The sequence below is a fragment of the Lasioglossum baleicum genome, chromosome 5 (assembly GCF_051020765.1).
Source record: "Lasioglossum baleicum chromosome 5, iyLasBale1, whole genome shotgun sequence".
Classification (NCBI taxonomy): domain Eukaryota; kingdom Metazoa; phylum Arthropoda; class Insecta; order Hymenoptera; family Halictidae; genus Lasioglossum; species Lasioglossum baleicum.
The window spans coordinates 12,030,240-12,052,592 of NC_134933.1; the positions used below are offsets into that span (position 1 = coordinate 12,030,240).

At 40.0% G+C, this 22,353-nt stretch overlaps 2 protein-coding genes across 7 annotated transcripts; both read right to left on the reverse strand.

Moving 5' to 3' along the window:
• Positions 1-460: 460 nt before the first annotated feature.
• On the reverse strand, positions 461-1,311 carry LOC143209210 (COP9 signalosome complex subunit 9). The gene is made up of 3 exons (XM_076424577.1): positions 1,117-1,311; positions 698-767; positions 461-636 (listed from the first exon to the last, which is right to left on the reverse strand). The coding sequence occupies exons 1-3, from the start codon at positions 1,183-1,185 to the stop codon at positions 599-601; spliced, it is 177 nt and encodes a 58-aa protein (XP_076280692.1). The 5' UTR covers positions 1,186-1,311; the 3' UTR covers positions 461-598.
• Positions 1,312-2,153: 842 nt separating this feature from the next.
• Rno (PHD finger protein rhinoceros) lies at positions 2,154-21,676 on the reverse strand. 6 transcript variants are annotated; one of them, XR_013009064.1, is made up of 11 exons: positions 20,896-21,676; positions 19,727-19,776; positions 19,129-19,643; positions 18,548-18,704; positions 18,217-18,369; positions 17,843-18,130; positions 17,562-17,735; positions 17,125-17,297; positions 16,792-16,915; positions 9,197-16,541; positions 2,154-8,901 (listed from the first exon to the last, which is right to left on the reverse strand). XR_013009064.1 is itself a non-coding variant. In XM_076424574.1 (10 exons), the coding sequence occupies exons 3-10, from the start codon at positions 19,584-19,586 to the stop codon at positions 9,363-9,365; spliced, it is 8,706 nt and encodes a 2,901-aa protein (XP_076280689.1). In that variant the 5' UTR covers positions 19,587-19,643; positions 19,727-19,776; positions 21,444-21,676; the 3' UTR covers positions 2,154-9,362. The 6 variants fall into 6 exon arrangements, 3 of the variants coding, with proteins under 3 accessions (XP_076280689.1, XP_076280688.1, XP_076280690.1); XR_013009066.1 differs by having other exon boundaries at positions 2,154-7,898; positions 8,746-16,541; XR_013009065.1 differs by having other exon boundaries at positions 2,154-7,898; positions 8,016-16,541.
• Between the last annotated feature and the right edge of the window lie 677 nt (positions 21,677-22,353).

The window sequence follows — 22,353 nt, forward strand, 5'->3', positions numbered from 1 at the left end:
AATTATGATTAATTTCAAATTTTATGTTTATAAGAACAGATCAACCAATAGCAAAATTATGTGCACCTAACAACTAGACTGCGGATTTTTATGCGTTTATGGCTTCTGAAAATTTTCAAAAATACGACAGAATTTAGTACGATTTTAATATATTTCAGATCTAAAAAGGCTACTACCACTGAAAATGAGATTTTATTTGATTCGAGTTTCTTAAAATTCCTCTACAAAAATTGCATAAACATCCGCAGTTTACTAATAATCAATCTGACCTGTATTCGTCCTAGCTATTTGTTTACAGAGGACAGTACTATACTATCCTACGTTGATTTCAATCTTTTTATGGGTATTGTACAAATCCAATACCACAAAATATTTTTTCAACGCAGAGTTTACTTTATTATTCTCACCCAATTGTTATTGAAGTATAGTAAACAGATTTATTAGGATACATTACAAGATATCATATGAAACTTGTTTTTATTTATCACAAATTGCAAAAGACTATTATTGATACTACAATTTCATAATCTGAAAGATCGAATGCAAATAAATATCACCTGCATCTTTAGCACAAGTACTAGTAGAATAAACTACTGGTTCACTCAAGGTCGTCGTCGTCGTACAAATCATCAAAATCTGCGAAACAAATGAAACATTATTATACATTTCAATAATAATTAGTTTTAGAAAAAATTACCATTGAAAAAGTCTGCGTGCACTGCTTTTTCACTGGCAGTGAGATCGACTAATAAACGACTGCCCCCAACCTAAAACAACAGTTTTGAATTATTAAAAAATAAAAATTTCTACATCAATTGCAAAAACAGGGGCTACCTAGAAAAATTTTTCTTCTTCTAATTAACTTATATAGTTAAAACTAATACACTGATGTCCTTAAATATTTTTAATATGTTCACTGCTTTAAATTGTACGTATCTATTTTTGTCATAAATGCATAAAATCCGCAGTCTAATAATTAACATTGATTTCTATGTATAACTAAAATTACGTTTTTAATGTATATTAATATACAATTAGCGAATATTTCAACATTGTCGAGGCTTTTTTATGCGCAATTACTTTCAAACAAACATAACCTTAAATTGATTTGATTACCTCTTCCAATTCAATGAAGGATCCTGCCCCTTCGGGGAACATTTCATCCGCTACTGGAGTGGGCTTCATATCGTCTGAAATTTTAATTGAACAAGTACTCTGAAAATGAATTTTTGATGTAAGCCCTTTGTTTTGACAGAACTCTGCGTATCTTCTTCTTTAAATCTTCTAGTGACCTCTGGTGTCGAATAAACGAAGCAGTACGATCATTTAAATTTAAAAGTATCTCTTTCGAAACATTAATTTTCAAGTTGATTTTATTGATGCACTGCAGCTTATTAGCAATAAAAAATAATGCTTAATAGAAAGATTATTAATAAGATACTGAATCAATGCACAACATTTGTTCGAAAATTGTTCGAAACGAATTATGTATATCATTCTAGAAAAAATTCGAACAAAAAAAACTGTTTTCAGCAATAATTCTGTGCTTCGTGTTACAGGGATAATGTGTACAGTCTATTAAGATATAACTGAAGAATTTCGACACTGGTTTTGATATTTTTTTAAAAAACTGTAATTATTATTAATCGTAATAATATGATTATTGACAATGACGCGGCTATGTGCACATTAAAACACCTTAATCCGTATCTTACAAGACCAGCTTTTTCTTTTACATTATATACAGTAGCTAAATATTGTATTATTTCACTTTGCAATATAATAAAACTATTTATATATTTATATATTTATATATATATGTCTCGCGCATGTGTCCGGCTTGTCGTATGGGTCCGCGTTCGTGGTCACATGTGGACGCGTTCAACGGTTCTGTTCTTTTTAATGAGAAATTCATCGTTATCGGGATTCATTTTTCCTATGCTTAGCGTTAAGTAAGAAACGATTTGAAACAAAATGATTTTTCTCAGTCATACATACACTCTCTCTCTCTCTTTCTCTCTCGGTTTTCGTTTCTCTTTCTCTGTACAACGTAATAGGCTCCGCTAAGGCTCCGTTTTATCGTCGACAAGATTCTCTATCTATTACTCTCATTCTCCCATTCTCTTTCTTTCTGTCTTCCAAGACACGTAACGTTATTTCTTCTCCGAAAAATTCAGGATTCTAACTATTTTTTAATATATTTGTATTAACATTCCTTTCGATCCTAGAACCAGTCGACATTGAAACGATTAAAACCCATGAGTTTGATCTCTCTCAGCCTTGCATCTTTAATCTTCTTATTTACAAATTCATTGTGACGAATATGATACTGATCTTTTTTTTTCTTTGTTGTTTGTTTATTTCGTCACCGAGTCCACGTTGCATGGCCGGTTCAAGTATAAACGCAATTGTTTGGATAAAATCGATGATATAAATAACAAAAATGTACATATCGAACCTAGCCACAAGATTGGCTGTCGTTGAGCGAGACACCGCTTCCGGTACATACACATTTCCGGCGCGTAGACAGCTTAGAGGAAAAGAAAACGAAACAACGTACAGTTAGAAGCAAAACTGATCACTAGACTGCGGATGTTTATGCAAAATAACAATTTTCTGCATCAATTTTAAGAAATAGGAGCTGAGGAAAAAGTTCTTTCCGTCTTCAATAATTCTACTGGGTTGAAAATAATACATTGGTGTTTCTAAATTCTCTTCACCTGTAAACTTTTTAAATTGGACTTGCCCATTTTTGTTATACATAAATTCGAAAAATCCGCAGTCTACTGACACACACTTTAAATCAGAATAACTTTTTTATGAATGGATCAAACGACTTGAATTTCTCTGTAAGGCTAGAAGGATTAGAAGAATTTTTACCATTTTTCATTTTTACCATTTTAACCAATTTCGATGAAATTTTCAGAACGTATATAATTTATACGAGTTTACAAAACACATAACTAAATTTTCGTTATTGGCCCAACTAAAAAAGTTGTAAAAATCATTTTTTGCTATTGTTTTTCACAGTTCCGACCAAATGCATTTTTTCAACATAATTCTTCTAGCCTTACAGAGAAAATGAAGTCATTTTGGCCCATTCATAAAAAAGTTATTTTGATTTAAAGTGTGTGTGATCAGTTATGCTCCTAACTGTACATTTGTATGATGGACAGAATGTTCGGTTCGCAACATTTTAAAAATTACGTATTATAAATAAAGGAATCTTTGAGTCAAGTGGAAAAATTTCGAAGGGTGTCTGTTCAAGCACTGAAACACGCAGCAAGTTAGAGAATTCTAGGTATTCGTAGCATATTGCACCGCCATTCTCTACAGAAATTTATTACAACTCATAAATACGCAGTATATGTTGATCTTTCAATTATATTAATAAAATTCATGTTCGCCACTCGAGATCGATATCAAAGCTACAAGAAAGAAAATGATTTACAAAAAAAAAAGAAAAAACATTCTTTTGCACTGTTTCCATCGACCACAAATTCCCTCATTATCATCCTCAGGGATTTCATTAAATGAGACCCCTCGTAAAATCGATAAACAACGAGCAACAAGATATTTAAAAAATAAAACACATTACGAGGTATTCGTAAACGTTTTCGTTACGTTCTCTTGCACAGGTGTTGATGTATCAAAATTCATATAAAAACAAGTACAATCTTGAACGTCCTAGATGAACACGCGCACAACATTATCGTACAACGCGAGTGCGGCGCGGTAGAAGTTTTGCAATCTGCGATCCTTGTTCATTAATAACTTAAAAGATGTATTAAACAACAACTTAATTAAAAAAAACGAGAAAAGAACACGTTTTGCAGAATTGGATGTGCGGCTAGCACAGCAAAGTATTTCTAAACGGATAATCTGTACAGAATACATATACGTGTGCATAATAACACACACGTACATAGAGGACTATAAATACACAAGGAAGTATCGGTAATCGTGACGAATCTCCGTATTACATACTTCTAAAAAGTTTGATTTTCAACGAAAATTCCCATGATGGTGTTGATTCATAACAGAAGAAGGAAAACAGAACAATAAGTACGCAATAGCGGACGTAATGAGATTTGCTGACTGGATCTGGGATAAAGGTACACCGGTCCGTGCAGAGAAATTCTGTACCCCGGGTTACCGAGCGAATAAGTTACATTTTATAATGATTTTCTTGTTTAATTGATTTCCTTTTCTTTGCCTTAGCAATGAAAGACGAAGTGGAAGTTACGCAATACCCGGTGACACAGGTCTTCCTTTGTTAACAACATCGTGGCGGAGTTCCAAAACGAGGACAAAATTTCTTTTTGCAAAGAGAACGCAACACGAATTATACAGACTATCTCGCCAAACTTTTTCGCTGGAAATATTTTCCCAAGTTCAAGAATATTTGGAAACAGCTTTACTTTTACAGAATATTTTACGAATTTGTTAAGTGATTTATTAAATCTAAAATGATATGAAACGTCTATCAATATTGACTTAATTTTCTGATTCCTTAGTCACAAGTAGAAATCATTTGTAATATTGTATGATTTTATTTGAATCGTAGAAAGATGAAAACATAATCGATTCTTAGCGAAAATGTTGAGAGCGAATGTAGGTCACTCTGTTCGTTTGTTTTTGTTATGTTCACCGAAAATAATACAAAACGTTTGAGAACGTGTAAAAACCAGATTCAAGATTTTGATTGCTTAGCTATAAAATTGCTGCGCATGTAGCGGCGGATAACGCAGATTGTAATACCAAGCTATGCGATTGTGAATGAAAATTTTAAAGAAAGATCATTAGCTTCGAGTAAGAAAACAAACAGAGCACAGAATTCCAAATATACTTCGACTAATAAAATACATTCATCTCGCATAAAAGTTATTTCGTACAATGAAGAACAACAGAGTGACCATAAGTTGTCCTTGACGACTATTTTCCAAATAAATACGCAGTGGATACAAAACGCGTTAGCATACTCAATTCTTTTATAATATATACATTGAAGAAGACAAAGAAATGTACAACGGAGAGCGTATCGCCTCGATGCTTAATGCACACAGTCGATGATTAAGTTAAAAAGTTTTTAATAGTATAACAATTTATATAAAATCTGCAAAATCTTTTTGTACCCGCTGTGTACTCATTACATGAAACTTCCGGGAGGAGGAATTGCACTAGACTGCAAGTACAAATTCTTTTAAAAAGATTACACCGAACCTGGGAAAAAGTATCTCGGGCAATAAAGTGAGATGCAATGTATCCGCTTATAGTCCATTAAAATAACGAGATGTCCATGGGAACGAGATCCCGTAATTACGCAGCCGTCCCTGAGGGAATCGAATGTATTTTTCGACGCGACTCGATACGAAATTACCGATTTATATATATGTACATATAAATCTTTCAAAGTAAATATGTAAAAACCACAAGGAGAGCGAACGAACTATGTATAATGCTATGTATAATATATATACTATCGTATAAAAACATACTTCCTCTATATAACTTATGTACACTAAATAAGAATAAATTATTAACATTGTACTCGGTGTAAAATATACTTTTTCTTTTATATATACATATATTATACATTTATATATATCATAATTGAATATATTATATATTTATATATATAATATATTGTATATATAAAAAAAACCAGAACGACGTTCTGACGATTAAGACACTATATATATGTATACATATAATATCAAATGAACTCGTAGAAACGATGAAGAATGCGTGCGTTATACGGTTCTTACGAATTTGCTTTGATCGACAATGGTTTCAAACTACGCGTACTTATGTATATTTATGGGATGTCTCTATGGGCAACTGCGTAATTGAGGACGACTATTGCGATTAGACTATATAGATTCATTGATTTCTGCATTGTCCTCGTGGCGGATATTTCCAAAAATACCAGATGATTCCACAAGTACTGTCGTTCCATCAGTCATTTTGCGTAAATCAAAGTGACGTAAATATTGTGACAGAGAAATCTCCGGTAAATGATCGAGATGTGGAACAATTACCATAGAGTGAAATAGTTAAATATAACAATGATTAAAAATAAGGTACGCTTATTAATTTTTCTTAATCTAAAAAATAACATTTGAGGCGACAGTGTTTGTGGAATTATCTCACATATGATTTTTTTAATTACTCCGCCCGATATACACGCGTTTGTTCTACCGCTTTTTCTTTTACACTATGTGTTTTTGTTTATGTTTCTTTTTTTCAATTTAGCGTAAAATGTCGAGCGACGGTTCTCGTTGACGGAAGGGAATCTCACTCGAGCGATATTTCAGCGGTTTAAGGGGGTAGACTCGTTTCCAGGATTGCAAGGGTGCGGGTTACTCGTCCTCATTTCTCGATAATGCAAAGATGGGATTTTTCATTAGTCAAAAGTAGGACTGTTACTTTTCCGAAGCTTCGACTCTTCGAAGATTCTATTTTTACGTTTACGAGGCGTAATTTGCATTATGCGGTAGCATGTAGCTGTCGCAGCTTTGTGAAAATAGCTATATGCGCAGCTGTATGCTGTCGAATAATGCAAATTATGCCTCGTAAACGAAAAAATAGGACTTTTAAAGGTGATCACGCCCTAGATCGATCTTTTATCTAGCGTTTTTGACTACTAAAAACCCTCATCTTTGTATTATCGAGAAATGAGAACGCGCATTCCGCACCCTTGCAATCCTGGAAAAACTTAGTCTACCTCCTTAATTGGGGGGTTACCGAACGTTTCTGCACGGTCCAGGACTGCCTGGAAGATCGGACCGCGTGGTAAAACACAGCCATCACGTAAGCTTCGCACTGATTACAAAATTCTCTCGCGCGCATTCACACACTTCACACATACACGATCGCACAATCACTCTCTTCCCTCTATCTCATCGACTTAAACTAAATACAATCGTAGATTACAAGTATGTACAATTAACTAGTTCTTACTGCGAAGGGGCTGACAAGGCCGTGTACGAAGTGCTCTCTAGAACCCTCTTACTTGCTCTTTGCAATTATTTTGTATCAAGATAGGATCAGCCACTAAATAACAAACTTTCAAATGCTTTCACCGCTGTTGACAATGCAAGAAAATATTTTTGTGTCGTTTGACGCAGTAAATATACAATTACTATCAGATAAATATATTTAAATTATGAAAAAGTAATGCAATTTTTGAGCAAACATAATTTGTTATGTGAAATAATAGTACCATCCTACATGTACTGCTTGCATAATTAAAAATGATGATAGCATTTGAAGTTTTAATGTTAGACAACTACCCCATATAATGAGCTACAAGATTTATCACACGATACGTGTGCACAAATGAAAGACATTCTATTTTCAATATTATTAATTATACTCAAACCTACACGGTGGTATGTTGAGTATCAACACTTTCCGTGGAATTAACGTTTTTTTGTTCTTGTAAATTTGTTAGTAGAAAAGTTGATATACAGCCACACTTTATGGATGTTCGAATAAAATGAATAATATGGAAAATGTAGCAGATTGATTACTATGGTCTTCCTGTACGACTATCCTTCTTGTTTACTTTAAATAGAAGTGTTTCTAAATGAATGAATATGATTCTTTGGAGAGATCCTCGTCAACGGCCTCGACCGGTTCTTCGTCTGTTCTTTCGCAAAAGGAAAAACAGACATTTCGTCGTCATCGTCGCCGCCGCGAAATGGCACGCCCGTTTCGTCTCTCGAGTATTGTTAAGAATAAAACCGGATTCCTCGAGGAGCATAGGTTCTTCGATAACGTCGGAGAATGTCCTTTGTAGCGAGTCCGAAACGAGTATATCTTAGAAGTTCCTATCACCTTGTTTCTTCTCTCATCAAACTGAACGTTTTTCGGTCGCCGTGAGAAGGTGAAGTCTGTATAAAAGACGTTCATTCCGTAATACCGAGAAAATAGATAACGACTTCAATTTTATCCATGTAAGACAAATTAAAAAAAAAACATTTAGAATAAAAAGGTTTTGCAAATATTACCATCAACGTTTTATAAATAATGATTCTCTTATTAAACTCCGTAAAATCTTGTACAAAATCATAAAAGGTACAGTATTGCGGGCTTAGTGGGCACTGACAACATTTCTATTCCTCGACGTATCCACCGTTTCATTCTGATTCAACTGTCTGGAAAGCAGTTGTATCTCTTATTTTGAAAATATTGTTCAAGTCTCTGTTGAAGCTTCGGGCACCCGAATAAGTACAGTGGATCGCGAAAATGTTCGAATATATCTTATCGATCATTTAACGAAGATATCATGTATGTTACACTGTAAATTTCGAAATACTATCGTAAGCACGTTACGACACAATTCACAGTTGAAAATTTTGATAGAATGTAACAGTAAATGGTAACATCTAACATTATTATAATTTATGTTAACTGCCACGTTGGATCATAAATAACTTTCATCCGTGACAAAGAAAAAAAATGCACCTTTCCTGGAAAAAATGTGTGTCCTCATGTAAAACTATCAAATAAATAAAAAACCGTACCTTACTAATGGAAAGCATATAAAAAGTTAGTGTATGTAGTGAAAGTAAGGAAGAAAGTATATATAATATAAATTACAAATGATTTTATTGAATGATAAGTTTCAAAAAGAAAAACGCAAGTTATTTATGATCGATTCCGATGCTTTTCACTCTTTCGTGACGGTTGAATCTTACTGTACTCGTAATATTTCGAAATCCTTTGCGAATAACTTACATATTAAATTAGAGAAGATGGCTGCGAGGCCTTCGACTATTTTCGTATACCACTGTACACAATTGGCAAGAAACCGGAAGTTGTCGGATACCAGCGCACCGCTAACTAATTAGGACCTTTTTATATGACTAATTTCTTGCCCAAGTACTGGATAATCTGTAAAACATAAAATGGTAATCGTCAATGATCTTCGCCGATAATAAATGATTAAATGTCGATCGATTTTAATCTTTCAAAAAGAACCACGCTCTACGTTTTCCCACTGAACCAACAACACGCTTCATCGACTATAGATTCTCCCAGAACGATTACAACCAAATAGAAGCTGTTGAAAAGTGAATTAAAACACCGTAAAAAAAAATTCTTTCTAAAACGCTCTCTTTAAAAACCTCTTGATTAAAAAAAAATGCTAACATATATTCTTCATCTGCCTCTATAAAAAGAACCATACCTCGTGAAACGCTTTTTCGTCCACCTTATCACAGCGACGCGTGCGCTCATATCGCTAGCAACCGCAATCATAATTGCATATCGAGTCTGTTTTCGACGTTAACAAAATCGAAGTTAAACGAGCACCGTGTCCTCTTGCTCCATTACTCCACGAGTATCATTAATTATCACCTAACTTGGCATCCTTGCGGTATACTAGTCGCGGCAGGACACGCGGAGGAGTCTCTTTGCACGGAATTGCTATTGCTCTCCTCTTCTTCCTCTTCCTCTTCTTCCCTGGAGGAATCCTCCTCTTGATTTTTCACCGGTGGATTCCTCGTCTCCTCGTTCGTCGCTTCAGGACTTCTCTGCTTCGCCGTCGTTAAACCGGACTCCTCTCCATGGACCGACGGGCCCTTCAGCTCATAACCCTCCTGGCAACGTGTCAATTTTAACCTAATCGGCGTAACCTTTGCCGAACGAACGTTCCTAGGCGCGCTTCCACCAGTATCTGGATCGGTAGGTTGTTTCTCTTCAATGGTAGCAACCACCGTTGGATAAACTGGTTCATCCTTCGCCGGTTCCGGCGGCGGAGGACCTACCCTGCTATCAGTTGGATGTCGTTCCTCCTCTTCCTCTTCTTCCTCATCCGTAAGCATAATCGGCATTTCATCCGGCGAATCATTGCCCTTGCCTAACCTAATGATCAGCTTCGGTGGAGCAGCACCGCCTTCCAGGATTCGAACCCTAGCTTCTTTCCTACTAGATTGACGTTTCTTTCTCTTGCCGTTCTTATCCTTCTTGCTCTTCTGCCGAAGTTTCTCATCGTTATCAAAACCAGCCATGATCATTCGCCTGAATTTCATACTCTCTCTACGCAACTCCTCTATACTCGGCGTGCTACTAGGAATACTACTCAACCTCTTCTTCGGCGGTCGAATCCTGGTTCTATCATCCTGACCGGTCTCTTGACCACCGATTATACTATTACCGATCTTGATCTTCAATTTAGGCGGTCCGCTATTCGTCGTGGTGGTCGAAGTAGTTGTTGTTGTTGACCTACCACCGCTGCTCTGCCTTCCTCTACGACGATCCGCGTTCACAACCGGTGTGTTCCCGCTAGAACTAGCGCCGTTCGTAGCACTGCCTCGTCTCCTTTCCACGTTACCTTCTTCCTCGTTCGTATCCAGGAAACCGGTCGGTCGTTCTTTTCTTCGTTTCTTCTCCATATTCGCGTCGACCACGGCTTTATAATCTTCTCTGGTCGGTATACTGGTCATTGACGCGACAGCTTTCGGTATAGTGATCACTGTGCGATTGATAGTTGGCATGATGATCGGTGTGGACGTCGCCAGGTTCCCGCAACCCGGCTCGTCCATGTTCATGTCCTGGGAACAATACTGTCTGAGCAACTCTTTCTTCCTCATCCGCCTGAGATTCGACGTTCCAGAAGCTACGGAAGCACTGGTAGCAGCCGGTGCGATGATTACTGGCGCCTGTTGCGCCAACGGAGGCACCGATGAAGCAGGAACGTAGTTAGCGTCGAGGAACGGACCTTTAATCTTCACCTTCAACTGGTTCCGCGAGTCTGTCAGGGAAACCTTATTAGCATCCGCGAAACCGGAAGAAGAGGCATCGATGTTAGCGTCGAAGCTTGGCTTCGAACAATCCTCCTGACCTTGTTTGCCGGTCAACGCTGATCTTAGCTCCTTGTCCAGATCCTCCTCGATGTCCGGAAGCGTAGGATCGCTGGTGGAGACGCTGGTAAACGTGCTGAGGAAATGGTTATCGTAGCTCTGCCCGTGCAACGTGGAAGAACTGGACGCGTCTAGAGTAGAATTATACGTCCTCATGTCGACGGGACCAGGGATCAAAGGTAGAACAGTGTCAAAGCTTTGCCCGGCGTTCGACTCGTTCTCCACGACGCCGGAATCGTCGTGGCCAGGAGAACAGGATAATCTCCTGTCCTCTAGGTACTTCCTGCTGCCTCCAGGACTAGAAAGTCTCGACTGGACGCTTTCAGGGACCACGACGGTCGAATCTCTCCTCTCAACTCCAGCAGTTGCAGCGTCCGTAGACTTCTTTCTCTCCCGCATGGTGCGTAGATCAGCGATGTTAGCCTCACTAGTGGAATCTTCGTCGGAGTCGAAGTCGTAAACAGTGCCGACCAGTTTGTTCTGAATAGAATCATCGTGTTGTCCGATATTTGCACCAGAAACCAAGGAGAGACCTGTGTTCTGACTTCTACTTCCTCGACCTCTGCCTCGTCCACGACCGCGTGTCCTATAACTAGAATGTTGAGCGGAGCTTTTGGCACCTCTGCCTCTTCCTCTGGTACCGGGGACACCTTTCTGAGTCTCTTGCCTGGGAGACTTTCCTGGGGATTTGCTCTGTAACGAAGTGACCCTCGCAGAGGTTCTGGTAGGCTTCGAGGGCGACTTCTTCCCAGGGTGTTGGATCTTAGCGTCGGCTAGAACTTCAGGTATAGTCTCGACGATAGGCTCAGCGACGTGACTCTCCGGTACTATAGCGTTCAAGAAGTTCAGCTGCAAGGACGGCGTTTCGGTAACCTGCGTTTGTTGTTGTGTCCTATCGATGGTTTCCATTGGCGGTGGTACTTGCGGAGGTGGTGGCGGAGGCGGCGGTGGAGGTGTAGCTATTTTAGTGGGCGAGACCATCGCGGTTGTGAGTGCCATGTTGTGCGAGGAAGACGTGAACGCTGCGGTGCAGGGTGAGGCTTGTAGGTTCAGCGAGTCCTCCAGAGGCTTCACGTGCGGTAGCAGAGATTGCGCCGCTGGAAAGGCGGCTCCAAATGCAGGCGGGAAGAGAGCTGTCCCGGGAGACGGGTATGGCAACGGGGCGGCACAGGACTGAGGCGGAAATAGAGAGACTGGACCGGTACCATAGTTCGAGTCTGTATAATAAGTTTGTTCGATAGAGCACGGTGGAAAAGGAATTCCTGGGACGTTCTTGTACGGTGGAATGGTATGATCCTCGGCGGACGAGGCAGAAGTGATCGACGAAGAAGTGGATCTACGAGAAGGCAGTACTTGACTCTCTGCCCATCTAGTATCTGGTCGGCTGTTAACATCGTTGTACGGTGAATTTTGATCGTATTCTTGTTGTCTGACAACATCGTCTTCCTTTTCCAACGCTCTGTCCATTATCTCTGCTGCCTGATCGTCTTCCGACGCTGGTAATCCTATTGATAGATGCCTGTTCACCATGTCCATTGGGTTCTCCTCAGGCATTTGCTGATCTAGTATTGTCCTCTCGTGCGCCTCACGCTGGCTATGAAGTATTGTGTGTGATTGCTGAAGTAGATATTGCTCTTGTAAGGTAGCCGCATTCAAATGTGAACGTGTCAATGATTCGCTATCTTGAATAGACTCGTTAGTGAACTGGTGATTGCCGTATCGATGATTCTGTGTTTCCATGAGAGCGTTCAGGTGTTGTACATCAGGCTCGAAGCTGTTCGTACTTGGCGGAACCCACCTCTCGTCGGTCTCCGCACGATCCAGCTTCGATCGCTCCACCAGACTAACCTTATTTGTTTCTCGATCCTCCTCGTAGGCCGTGTATCTATCATTGGTACTCGAGTAGCACGTTTTCCTCTTCTCGTCTATTGTATCTTTACAGCTACTGGGACGGGCTTCGTTAACGACTATCTCGCCCTCGGGCATTTCAACGTTATTCTTCACATCCAACACCGGCGGCTCTATTGGTTCAAGAATCTTCGTCTCCTTCTCCGGCTGCAAACTTAACTGCTGCTGCAGATGCGACTGCTGCAGTTGATGCTGCGGTGGCTGCAACGGCTGCTGTTGTTGTTCGAACGACTTCTCCACCGATGGCTCTTCCTTCTTTATCTCACCGTCCACAGGTACAGCCTCCAATTCAAACTGACTAGAATTCGACTTCTTCGAGAGCTCCATACGTAGCTTCTCCACGAGATGGAGTGTTTCCCTAGCACTATCTTCTTTCGAGTCCTCCTTGAACCACAGCTCGTTGTTGAAAGAGAAACTCAACGGTGCTGATCGTTCCTCCGGGTCTCTGGATATTCCGAATCCGTCCTCGTTCACCATCTCTTCGGTCAGCATATCCTGATCGAAATCAAACAATTCCGAGACACTCGGATCCTTGCCGTGCTGCGGAGAAAAGATCGATCCAGTCCCAGATTTCCGTCTCTTCTGATGATCTTTCTCTATGGTCTCTATTTTCTCTGAAACAATCTTAACGCTATCCTCTTCCGGCGTCTCCTTTGGAAGACTTTCTTCTACAGGAACGACAACCTCCATGCTCGATGATTCGATAAAGTTCTCCGTGCTCCTTTCGGATTTCTTCTTCTCAGAAGAATGCGTTTTCTCTAGTTGCGATGCTTCTACGATGTCTTTCTTAATTGGTTCTTCCTGAGGCAGCTCTTCCGGCTTCGCTTTCTCGATTATTGTTTCACTTTCGCTAATATGATTCTTACGATCTTCGTTCTTAATTGTTTCCTTGATTTGCGGAGGCTCTTCTACGATCTCTTTCTCTTCTTTTTCCTCGTCAACGAACTTCTCCACCTTCACCTCCGAATTCTTACTCTTCGATATTTTGTCCAGATGCTCGCGTTTCTCTAATAATTTATCCAAACCTCCAGTCCTAAGCGATTTCTTAGGACTATCTCTTTCAGCTCTACGTTGCTTCATCTCTTCCTCCAATGTATTCACTGCCTCTTTGCTGCCTCCAAGTTTCTTAGCTTTCCTGTCGTCGTTCTTCAAGGAATTCTCGATGGTCTCGTTAATCTTTTCTTGCTCCACAGTCTTCGACTCGTCTTTTCTACTCTGTTCCTCATCCTTTTTCTCAATTTCCTTGACCTGCTTCTCACTCACCCGTTTCTCCGGTTTTTTGGTCGTTTCTTTCTTTTCATCTTTCGCGGCAAGTTCAATTGGTTTTCGCTTCCTGCCCTCAGGTTTAGTCTTGACTTCTTCTTTTCGTGACTGGGACTGTTGTTTAGCAACCTGACCCGACTTTTTGGCAGGTCTGGACCCAGAAACACTTCTTGCCCCATCATGATCTCCAGTCCCAACGAGCAGATCCTCATTAGCCTCCGTTCCCGTGGCTGGTTGTTGTTGTTGTTGTTGATGTTGTTGTTGTTGTTGTTGCAGCTGCTTTTTGCTGTCTCTCTGTTCCTGCTTCTTTGCCTCCTGTTGTTGTGGTTCTTGTTGTTGTTCTTTAGAGGTTCTACGAGGTTCCTCTCTCTCAGTAGGCGGCTGAAACTCTGGTCCCCGCCGCCCGTCGGAAGTTTTAAGCTTCTTCTCGGGCAGCTTCTTAAGTTTCCGCCCTGAGATTGGTTTCCTTTCGGTTTCCCTTTCCGGTGATGCTTTCACAGATTGTTGTTTCTTGTTCGCCGCGCTCGGAGTCGTTGCCAATCTACTCTTCGTCCTGTTCCCGGCGTCGCTCTCGGAGGAAGTGGTGGAAGAAGAAGCGTCCTTTATTTCATTCGAGAGCCTTCTACGACTAGGACTCTCCGAATCACTACTACTTTCTGTGGAACTACTACAACTGTTGCTGCTACTGCTACTGTCGCTGTTACTCGAGAGCGTCGACTTCCTTTCATTGGGTTTTCTTGGTCTTCTAGACCGATTATCCTTGCCAAGCACCTCTTCCTTCCTCGAAGCAGATTCTTCTTTCTTCGAGGACAACTCCTCTTTCCTTGAAGCTTCCTGTTTCCTGGACGAGGAAGAAGACGACGAAGAGGAGGACGAAGACGACGACGACGAAGACGATGAAGACGATGAAGAAGATGACGACGAAGAAGACATTTCCTCCTTTCTCGAAGACAACTCTTCTTTCCTCGATGAAGAAGCATCGTCTTTTCTAGACTCCTTCCGTTTACCACTTTCCGGAGATTCCTTTTTCCTTCCGTCGAGAGTCTCTTGTTCTATCTGCTGTTGCGTAGGCTTGCTACCTAAACCACTCTTTATGTGCTCGGCTGCCTTTTTCGCAGCTTGCCTTTGCGGAACGTACGCCAAGATTTCAGTTCCATCGCCGAATTCTTTATCGAAATCGTAAACATCGTTGTTCTTCACCTCCTTCGGGGGTTTACTTTCTTTTTGCTTCTTGCTGGGACTCTTCTCTTTCTGTGGTTTAGAAGATGTAGAACACTTGGGTATCTCTTCTACAGAGGATTTCACTGGTTCCGTTGGAACTTCCGGCACCGGGTTTTCTTTCTTACTCTGTTGTGTACGCTGCATAATTTCTGAAGCCTTCTTCGCCGCTTGTCTTTGAGGTACTATTAACGCTGAGGGTATGTATTCTTTCTTCTTGGTACTGACTTTACTTTGATTCTCTTTGTTCTTTGTTCCAGTGTTGTGATAAGCTGTTTCCGTGTGTCTAGGATCTTTATTGAAGGTTTTCTGCGCGTTCTTCGACAAGTTCGCAGCAGAGAATTCTTTCACCGCTGCTTTAGTGATCAGAACTGCTGACGAATGAGACGTATGCTCCTGAGAATCTGAATCTGTGTCTGAATATATTGCTGAAGCCTGAAGGTGTTTCGTCGTCACGGCGCTCAAAGGCAACAGTTCGTCACTTTCACTGCCGGAAGCGCTACCTAACTCCTTCTCCATGTGTTGAAGCGTGTTTGACCTACTATTAGCAAGCTTCTCGTTCTCGCTGTTCTCTTTGAGCAACTTATCCGTATGCAGACCACTCTTCTTCGCCTTTCTACGCGACAACTTCGTTTTCGTTGATACATTTGTCTCGTCCTCCGTACTCGATTCACTTTCAAGTTTAAGACTTTTCTTCTCCGTTTTCACTTTCGTCGCATCCGTTTCGCTGCTACTTACGGACGACAAATCACTGACGTAAAGGTTCTTTCTGCGGACGGAGCCGTTGAAGTATAGCTTTTTACTAGAGGCACCATTGAAATCTTGCTGCTGTTGCGATTGTTGTTGTTGTTGTTGTTGTTGCTGCTGCTGTTGAGTCTTTTTCTCGTCACTGGTCGGCGATTCAATTCCAGCAATCCTGGCAACGATCGTGTCGAAGTCATGAGTATGGTCCTCGGAATCAGGGTGGGAGTAGAGACGGTCGTAGATCGATGGTCCGTGATTAGCTTCCATTACAGCAGCCGCCGCAGCTGCCGGTAATGGCGGGCCAGACATCACCATTGCTTGCTTATGGAAAGTCTGCTCTCGTAATCTGAGAAAAGACCGACAGAGTTTTTCTCTTCTGCCCACCATGTAACAGAGATTTCGAACTCTCTCCAGGTCCTGCCGTAGTTGTACGAATGTCCTCATCTTCTCGAGATCTGCTGCTTGGCCTTGATTGCGAGACCCACTTCCAGGAAGCTCTCCACAGCGTGGTGCTAACAGGGGTTTGTTATGACCAGCCTAAAGATTCAAAACAACAATGGATTAAAACACTTGTAAACTTCAGTTGTAAAGCACAAATTAAAGTGCACACGAGAAAAATAATGTTACTAGATCAACTGTTTCGTTTCTATAACAAAGAAACTTTCAAAGCGTAGTCTAGTTTATGTACGCAGTAGTAATAAAATCAATTTACTGATAAACAGACTAATAAAATAATGAAGTCTGACTTTACTAATCAATTTATCAAATATATTTAAACGTCACTTACTCTTCTTTTAAGTTTCCAATAATTATAAATATAGACAATGCCATCAGAATCCACGTCTAACTGCTGCGTAACAATGTCCTTTAAGCTCACATGTTTGTCAAATTCTGCTTCTATTTCTTGCAATCTAATACACAAAAACCACATGTACAATATTTTATCTTATCAATGGAAAACATTTCGCGATAGCAAACAATTCTTTAAACGACGAAAAGGATCGTAGTTACTAATAAACAAGTAGTAAATGGTTAAAAATATTAACTTTTTCCTGTTGTAATATATATATATACATATTATATAAATAGTGAAATGCAATACAGTAATAGTAATACATACTTTGCAGCACGTGCTTGATTCTTTTCCTCGGAAGTCATGTCTTTTCTTTTGCGTCTCCTGGATTCTGCATCCTCCGAATCTGATCCTGCTTTGTCCGCTCCGCTTCCTATACTGCCTCCTGCCCCTTGAACTTTATCTTTTGCATTCGTTCTACAATGTTTTTGGCAGTAGGACTGTAAATTGAACATTTACATTTTCTTTCTAAAAAATTTGCAAACTTACTAGATTTTGTTCTTTAACTTATATAAGTCACTTTGTCTACAGTCTAGTAGTACCTCGATTTGTTTTAACATTATTGTTAAAACATTATTGTTAAAACAAATTCAATTAATGTTCTCCGCTTCTGTTCTCTTACTTTTTTCTTTTTAAAAGCATGCTTACATTACTAAAATGTATTTCATTGGTTTTCTACTATGATGAAAGTAAGATCAAAGTACCCTTAATTTTACTCCATCATCAGCCATCTCATTTTCAATGATTGCCTTCATCTGCAAGCCGTATTTGAAGGCACACGTCACGTGATAAGCCGTCTTGCACGTCTTTATGCTGCATTGGATACAAGCACCGACCCTTTCTCGACATAACACGCATATTAGGGCCCACCGACTTGGCTGCAATCAAAAGTTTCTTCTATTAATATTACGTTATACGGATTTCAATTTCTGAATAACGACCACTGTGCTTGTAAGCATATACGAATGTGCAAATATATATGTACCGGAATACTGGATATTTTAGTGATAGGCTCCATTCTTTCGACACAACCAATGCTGACTTCCGGGATCCATAAAGCACAAGAGACATGTGCCCACTTTTGGCCACTACGCGTACACTTCATAGCACCACCTTTGTTAGGACAGAGAACACAATCTGGTCGTTGACTTAAAGAACAAGTTCTGCATAACCAGGAACCCTCTGGTATCGAAGTAATTCCATAACAAGCTTGATGCACGCATATGTTGCAGCAGTCACAAAATACCATTTCGTTTCCTTCTTCGGAATCAGGCTAATAGGAAACAAAACAATCACAGATTTTATTCGACAGTTCTATTTCCTATGGGAGTTCATTGCGTTACTGGAAAAATTACTCACAGATCTGCAAACATCACAAATTACGTTCTCGTCGTACTCAATGCCAAGACCTTCCTCATTTTTTACGATAGTCTGTATTATTTCCCAACAACGAACTTCTAGCTCTTCTATCACGCGTTCCAGTTGTGACTCCGAGATTGGTAATTGCCCAGCCTAGAATATTGTTTGACAGAATTGGTGCATGTCTTTTTACATTATATTTTTGAGTGTTTTAACCAGATGATGTAGCTTGTACGTTTCATCTATTGTAGATTCATTTTAGGAAAGACATCGAATAATTGAATAATCGAAATTTAGAATAAGTAGATAATTTGTTAAACTTCAAATGTACCTGTGCACGTTCGCCGTTTAATACATCCAACCAAGCAATATCAGTGTCATCGAGGTCATAAGCACAAGCTTTCTCAGCTCGTGCTGGTGTTGTGCTTAAATGATGATCTTCTGCATTGAAGAAATCGTCGCGCGATATCCTTACGAATTTCTTAGGTCTATAAAAGCATTTTACAAAAGAAAACTGTTAACGTTTGATTATAAAGAAAGCATGAAATAATATTTTTAAAATCATTTATCTTCGAACAATTATTTCATTAAATATGTGGTTTGCATATAAAATGTCATTTTAATAATTTCTATGAGGTAGTAACAGCGGACAATGGATAATTTAATAAACCTTTATACACCATGACAGTATAAATTGCAATTCCATCACTGACCTACATTTTTTACTACAATAAAATGTCGAACTATTGTTTACAGACATATATACTACTGAAATTTCTAAATTGCATACTGTTCAACGTGTCTAACGAGATACAATGTTACTTGAAACTGCTGTTGTTATTTTACACTGTCCAACTTCGTTTTCTTGAAGCAACATTTAAAAAGAATATAAATTGTATGTATAAAACTTACAGCTTGAATTCAGAGTGCTGTTTTACAGGTGCTGCCTGCGTGATAGTGACTGTAGGTTCAGGAAGGGAATCTGGGTTGACAGGTACTTGAACACCTCTCTCCCATTCTTGTTTCCATTGATCAGTAATGACCCAATATTCATTGGGACTTAGCGGTTCGCTGTCAGGTAATTTCATCGCGCTGATCAAATCCTTACGAAATAATTCTGCTGGAGCCTCAGCAGAGGAGCGATTGTATATACTAGAGATTTTGATGTCGCTAAGAGGTCTGGGGGTCCAGGATGCCCCTCCTTGACTGGACGACGCCATCGTCTCCTCCTCTTCTGAGGGCCCCATGGTAGCTGCCAGCGACGACGAACCCGTCGCTGGACCCAGCCTACATTTGCGCCTTTTGATTGCGCCTGGGCAAGACGCCAAATCATTGTCGTTTCTGTTTATTCGTTTGCCTCGCTGTGCCATTCTACTATACCAAGTAAGCTAGCGGTACGTGGCACGTGCAGGTGAGCCGCGCACACCCTAAAAGATTTTAGTATTTCCTTTGATCAAAAATACAAAACAAAGTACACAAAACAAGACAAAACCATGATTTCATTACTTACTACATAGTCGTCCATGTATTTATTATCTAGAAAATGGATTCCTCTCGGAGCTGTAACAATAAGAAGCAAAATTGTCACACATGCCCAATTTAAAACGAAATAAACAAAATTTCAGTCAGAGCTTGTTCACAAAAGTAAAAAGAAAAGATTGTCTCTGTAAAATTGTTGAATACAGTTGAGAATTATATTACAACTAATTAGTAAGCTCGAGTTGTAACAAAACAATGTATAGAATCGAATAAGAAGCAACAGAAAACTGAACATAAACAAAACAGTAATATACAGCATTGAACACATGAAAAAAAAAGTTGAAATATATCTACTGAATCAGATCGTACGAAAACCATACGGGCAAAAGCTGTTCGAATCAAACTGAAGCTACTACCTTAAAGTAAAAACAGCTAAAATCACAAATCCGACCAGCGAAAATCGAACGTAAACAAAACAGTAACATATAGCATTGAACACGCATGAAAAAAAAAGTTGAGATATATCTATTCGTTTCAAATTATACAAAAACCATTTGGATCAAAGACGTTCGAATGAAACCGGAGCTACTACCTTAAAGCAAAAACATCTAAAATATACACGGAAACTAGTATACCACAGCGAAGAGAAATGTGAGAAACAAAGCATTCCTTCGCGAAGTAGATCTAGAAAGAAGAGTTACCGCTCTGACTGATAGAATATTTAGTAACACAGATCCACAAATGGGTAAACTGGCACACAATAGAGAATATCGTATACGATTTCTAGCGACGATAAAAGTAGCTTGATAGGATAAAAATTGGACAAAAGGGCCGATAGTGTATGAACCGATTGTATTGCAGGGGGTCTGCGGCCGTTGATCCTCGATGGCCGCCGCGGAGAGGTTATAAATGGGGCAGTCCAGCAGGAAGAGTGATAAGTTGAACGAAATCGTTTGTCCGTAACGTTATAAGGCCCCGAGTAGTTGGAAAAGCACAAGGATCTTGGTGAAACTGGTCGCCGTGGCGGGTGGCATGTAAACATTGCGACGGAGTTACTCCGCGGCGACGCTCGAGCGGCGCCGAGGCTCGACCGTGAAAAATCGCCGTAAGACTTTCGATGACTCGACACGTGGAAGTCGAGATTCGCGGTCGAGAATAAACGTTTAGAAGAAGATCGGGCGGAGAGTCGAAAATGCTCACGGGTCCATTGGGCTGGTGGTGCTCCTGCTGGCCGACAACATTGACAATACAGATGGCGACAGGCTCGACACGCACACTCGTCTCCACACTCAGGTATACACATTTGTACGCACACGTATATGAATTCGAATGCACATGCAGCACACAAGTGTAAGTAAATACGCACACGCGACGTGAATAGAACACAAATGCACGGTATGGATACGAACACGCGAGCACAAGTTCTTCGACACGCACACGCAAACATGAACACGCACGCGCGCGCGCAACAGAGAACCAGAATGTAAGAGAGAGAGAAAAAGATAGAAATGGTCGGAAGACAGTAAATGCCTTATTATTGATCTATCGACGGAAATGGTGATTTCGCGCGCGATGATGCACGTGACGAATAATAGCCGGTATGTTTGATCGTGAACGATCGAATTATTCTTCGATCGGTAACACCGAGATGGCAGTAGTCCGAGTACGCCTCTGTCACGGCAGCCTAACCAAGATGTCCTCATTAGCAATTCGAGTCGCAGACCGCGACTACCTCCGGTTTTACTCACTTCGTGGGCCGAGGGCTCCTGTTGAGCTCGCTCGACGCCCTCAAATAGACTCCGTTAGGACACCCGATGGCTTTCTTCCTCGCGCGGTACACCGAATCGATATTATATTTACATTAATGTGGATACTGCTGTTTGGCGCCATCATGCCTAAAAAAATAACTGTCTGAGCGCGGAGTCACGTGACCCCGCGAGAAACACCGTCAGATTCTCGCGATTCTTCTTATCCGCGCGGCAACCACTACGCCAGCTGCTCTGGAAACCGAGCAGAATCGAAATCTCTCACTATTTTCACTATATCGTAGGATCTCATATGAAAACTGCCTAAGTACAGTTTTTTATGAAGATTGGCTTTTCAGCCTTGTTAGGCACGGTTATTTCTACGGTTTGTTGTTGACTGCTTCTAAATATAAATATAGTTTGAAAAAAATCTCCTCTAAAATTTACTTTTTTAGCAATTTTCATACGAGGCCGACGATATGCAGGCTCGATTTCAGTCGATCTCTTATATGTCCGGAGTTTGGATTTCGTAAAATTTTCATGAGAATAATCGTAAAATTATTGAAATAATCAATTTTGTAATTATTTTCAGAATATCTGGATGTTTTTAGTACATCAAATTAGAACAATCACATGAATTATTTATTTTGTTGAGCCGCTTTTCTCGTTATGTCAAAAATAAAAAATAGAAAGGAGAAAGTAGGCAGGTATTGGCAGGTATATAGAAAAGATCACTGGAAAAATCACGATTATCACTAGACGAAGATCTGCTCATGGAATCTGCTGAGATCTTGGGAGATCTGCACGTGATCTGCACGATAAATAACAAAATAACTATATATATAGAATACTATCTAGGACTTTCGCTAAGGCAGTTCTCAATGGTTTTCAACCAATTTTCAACATTCAACGA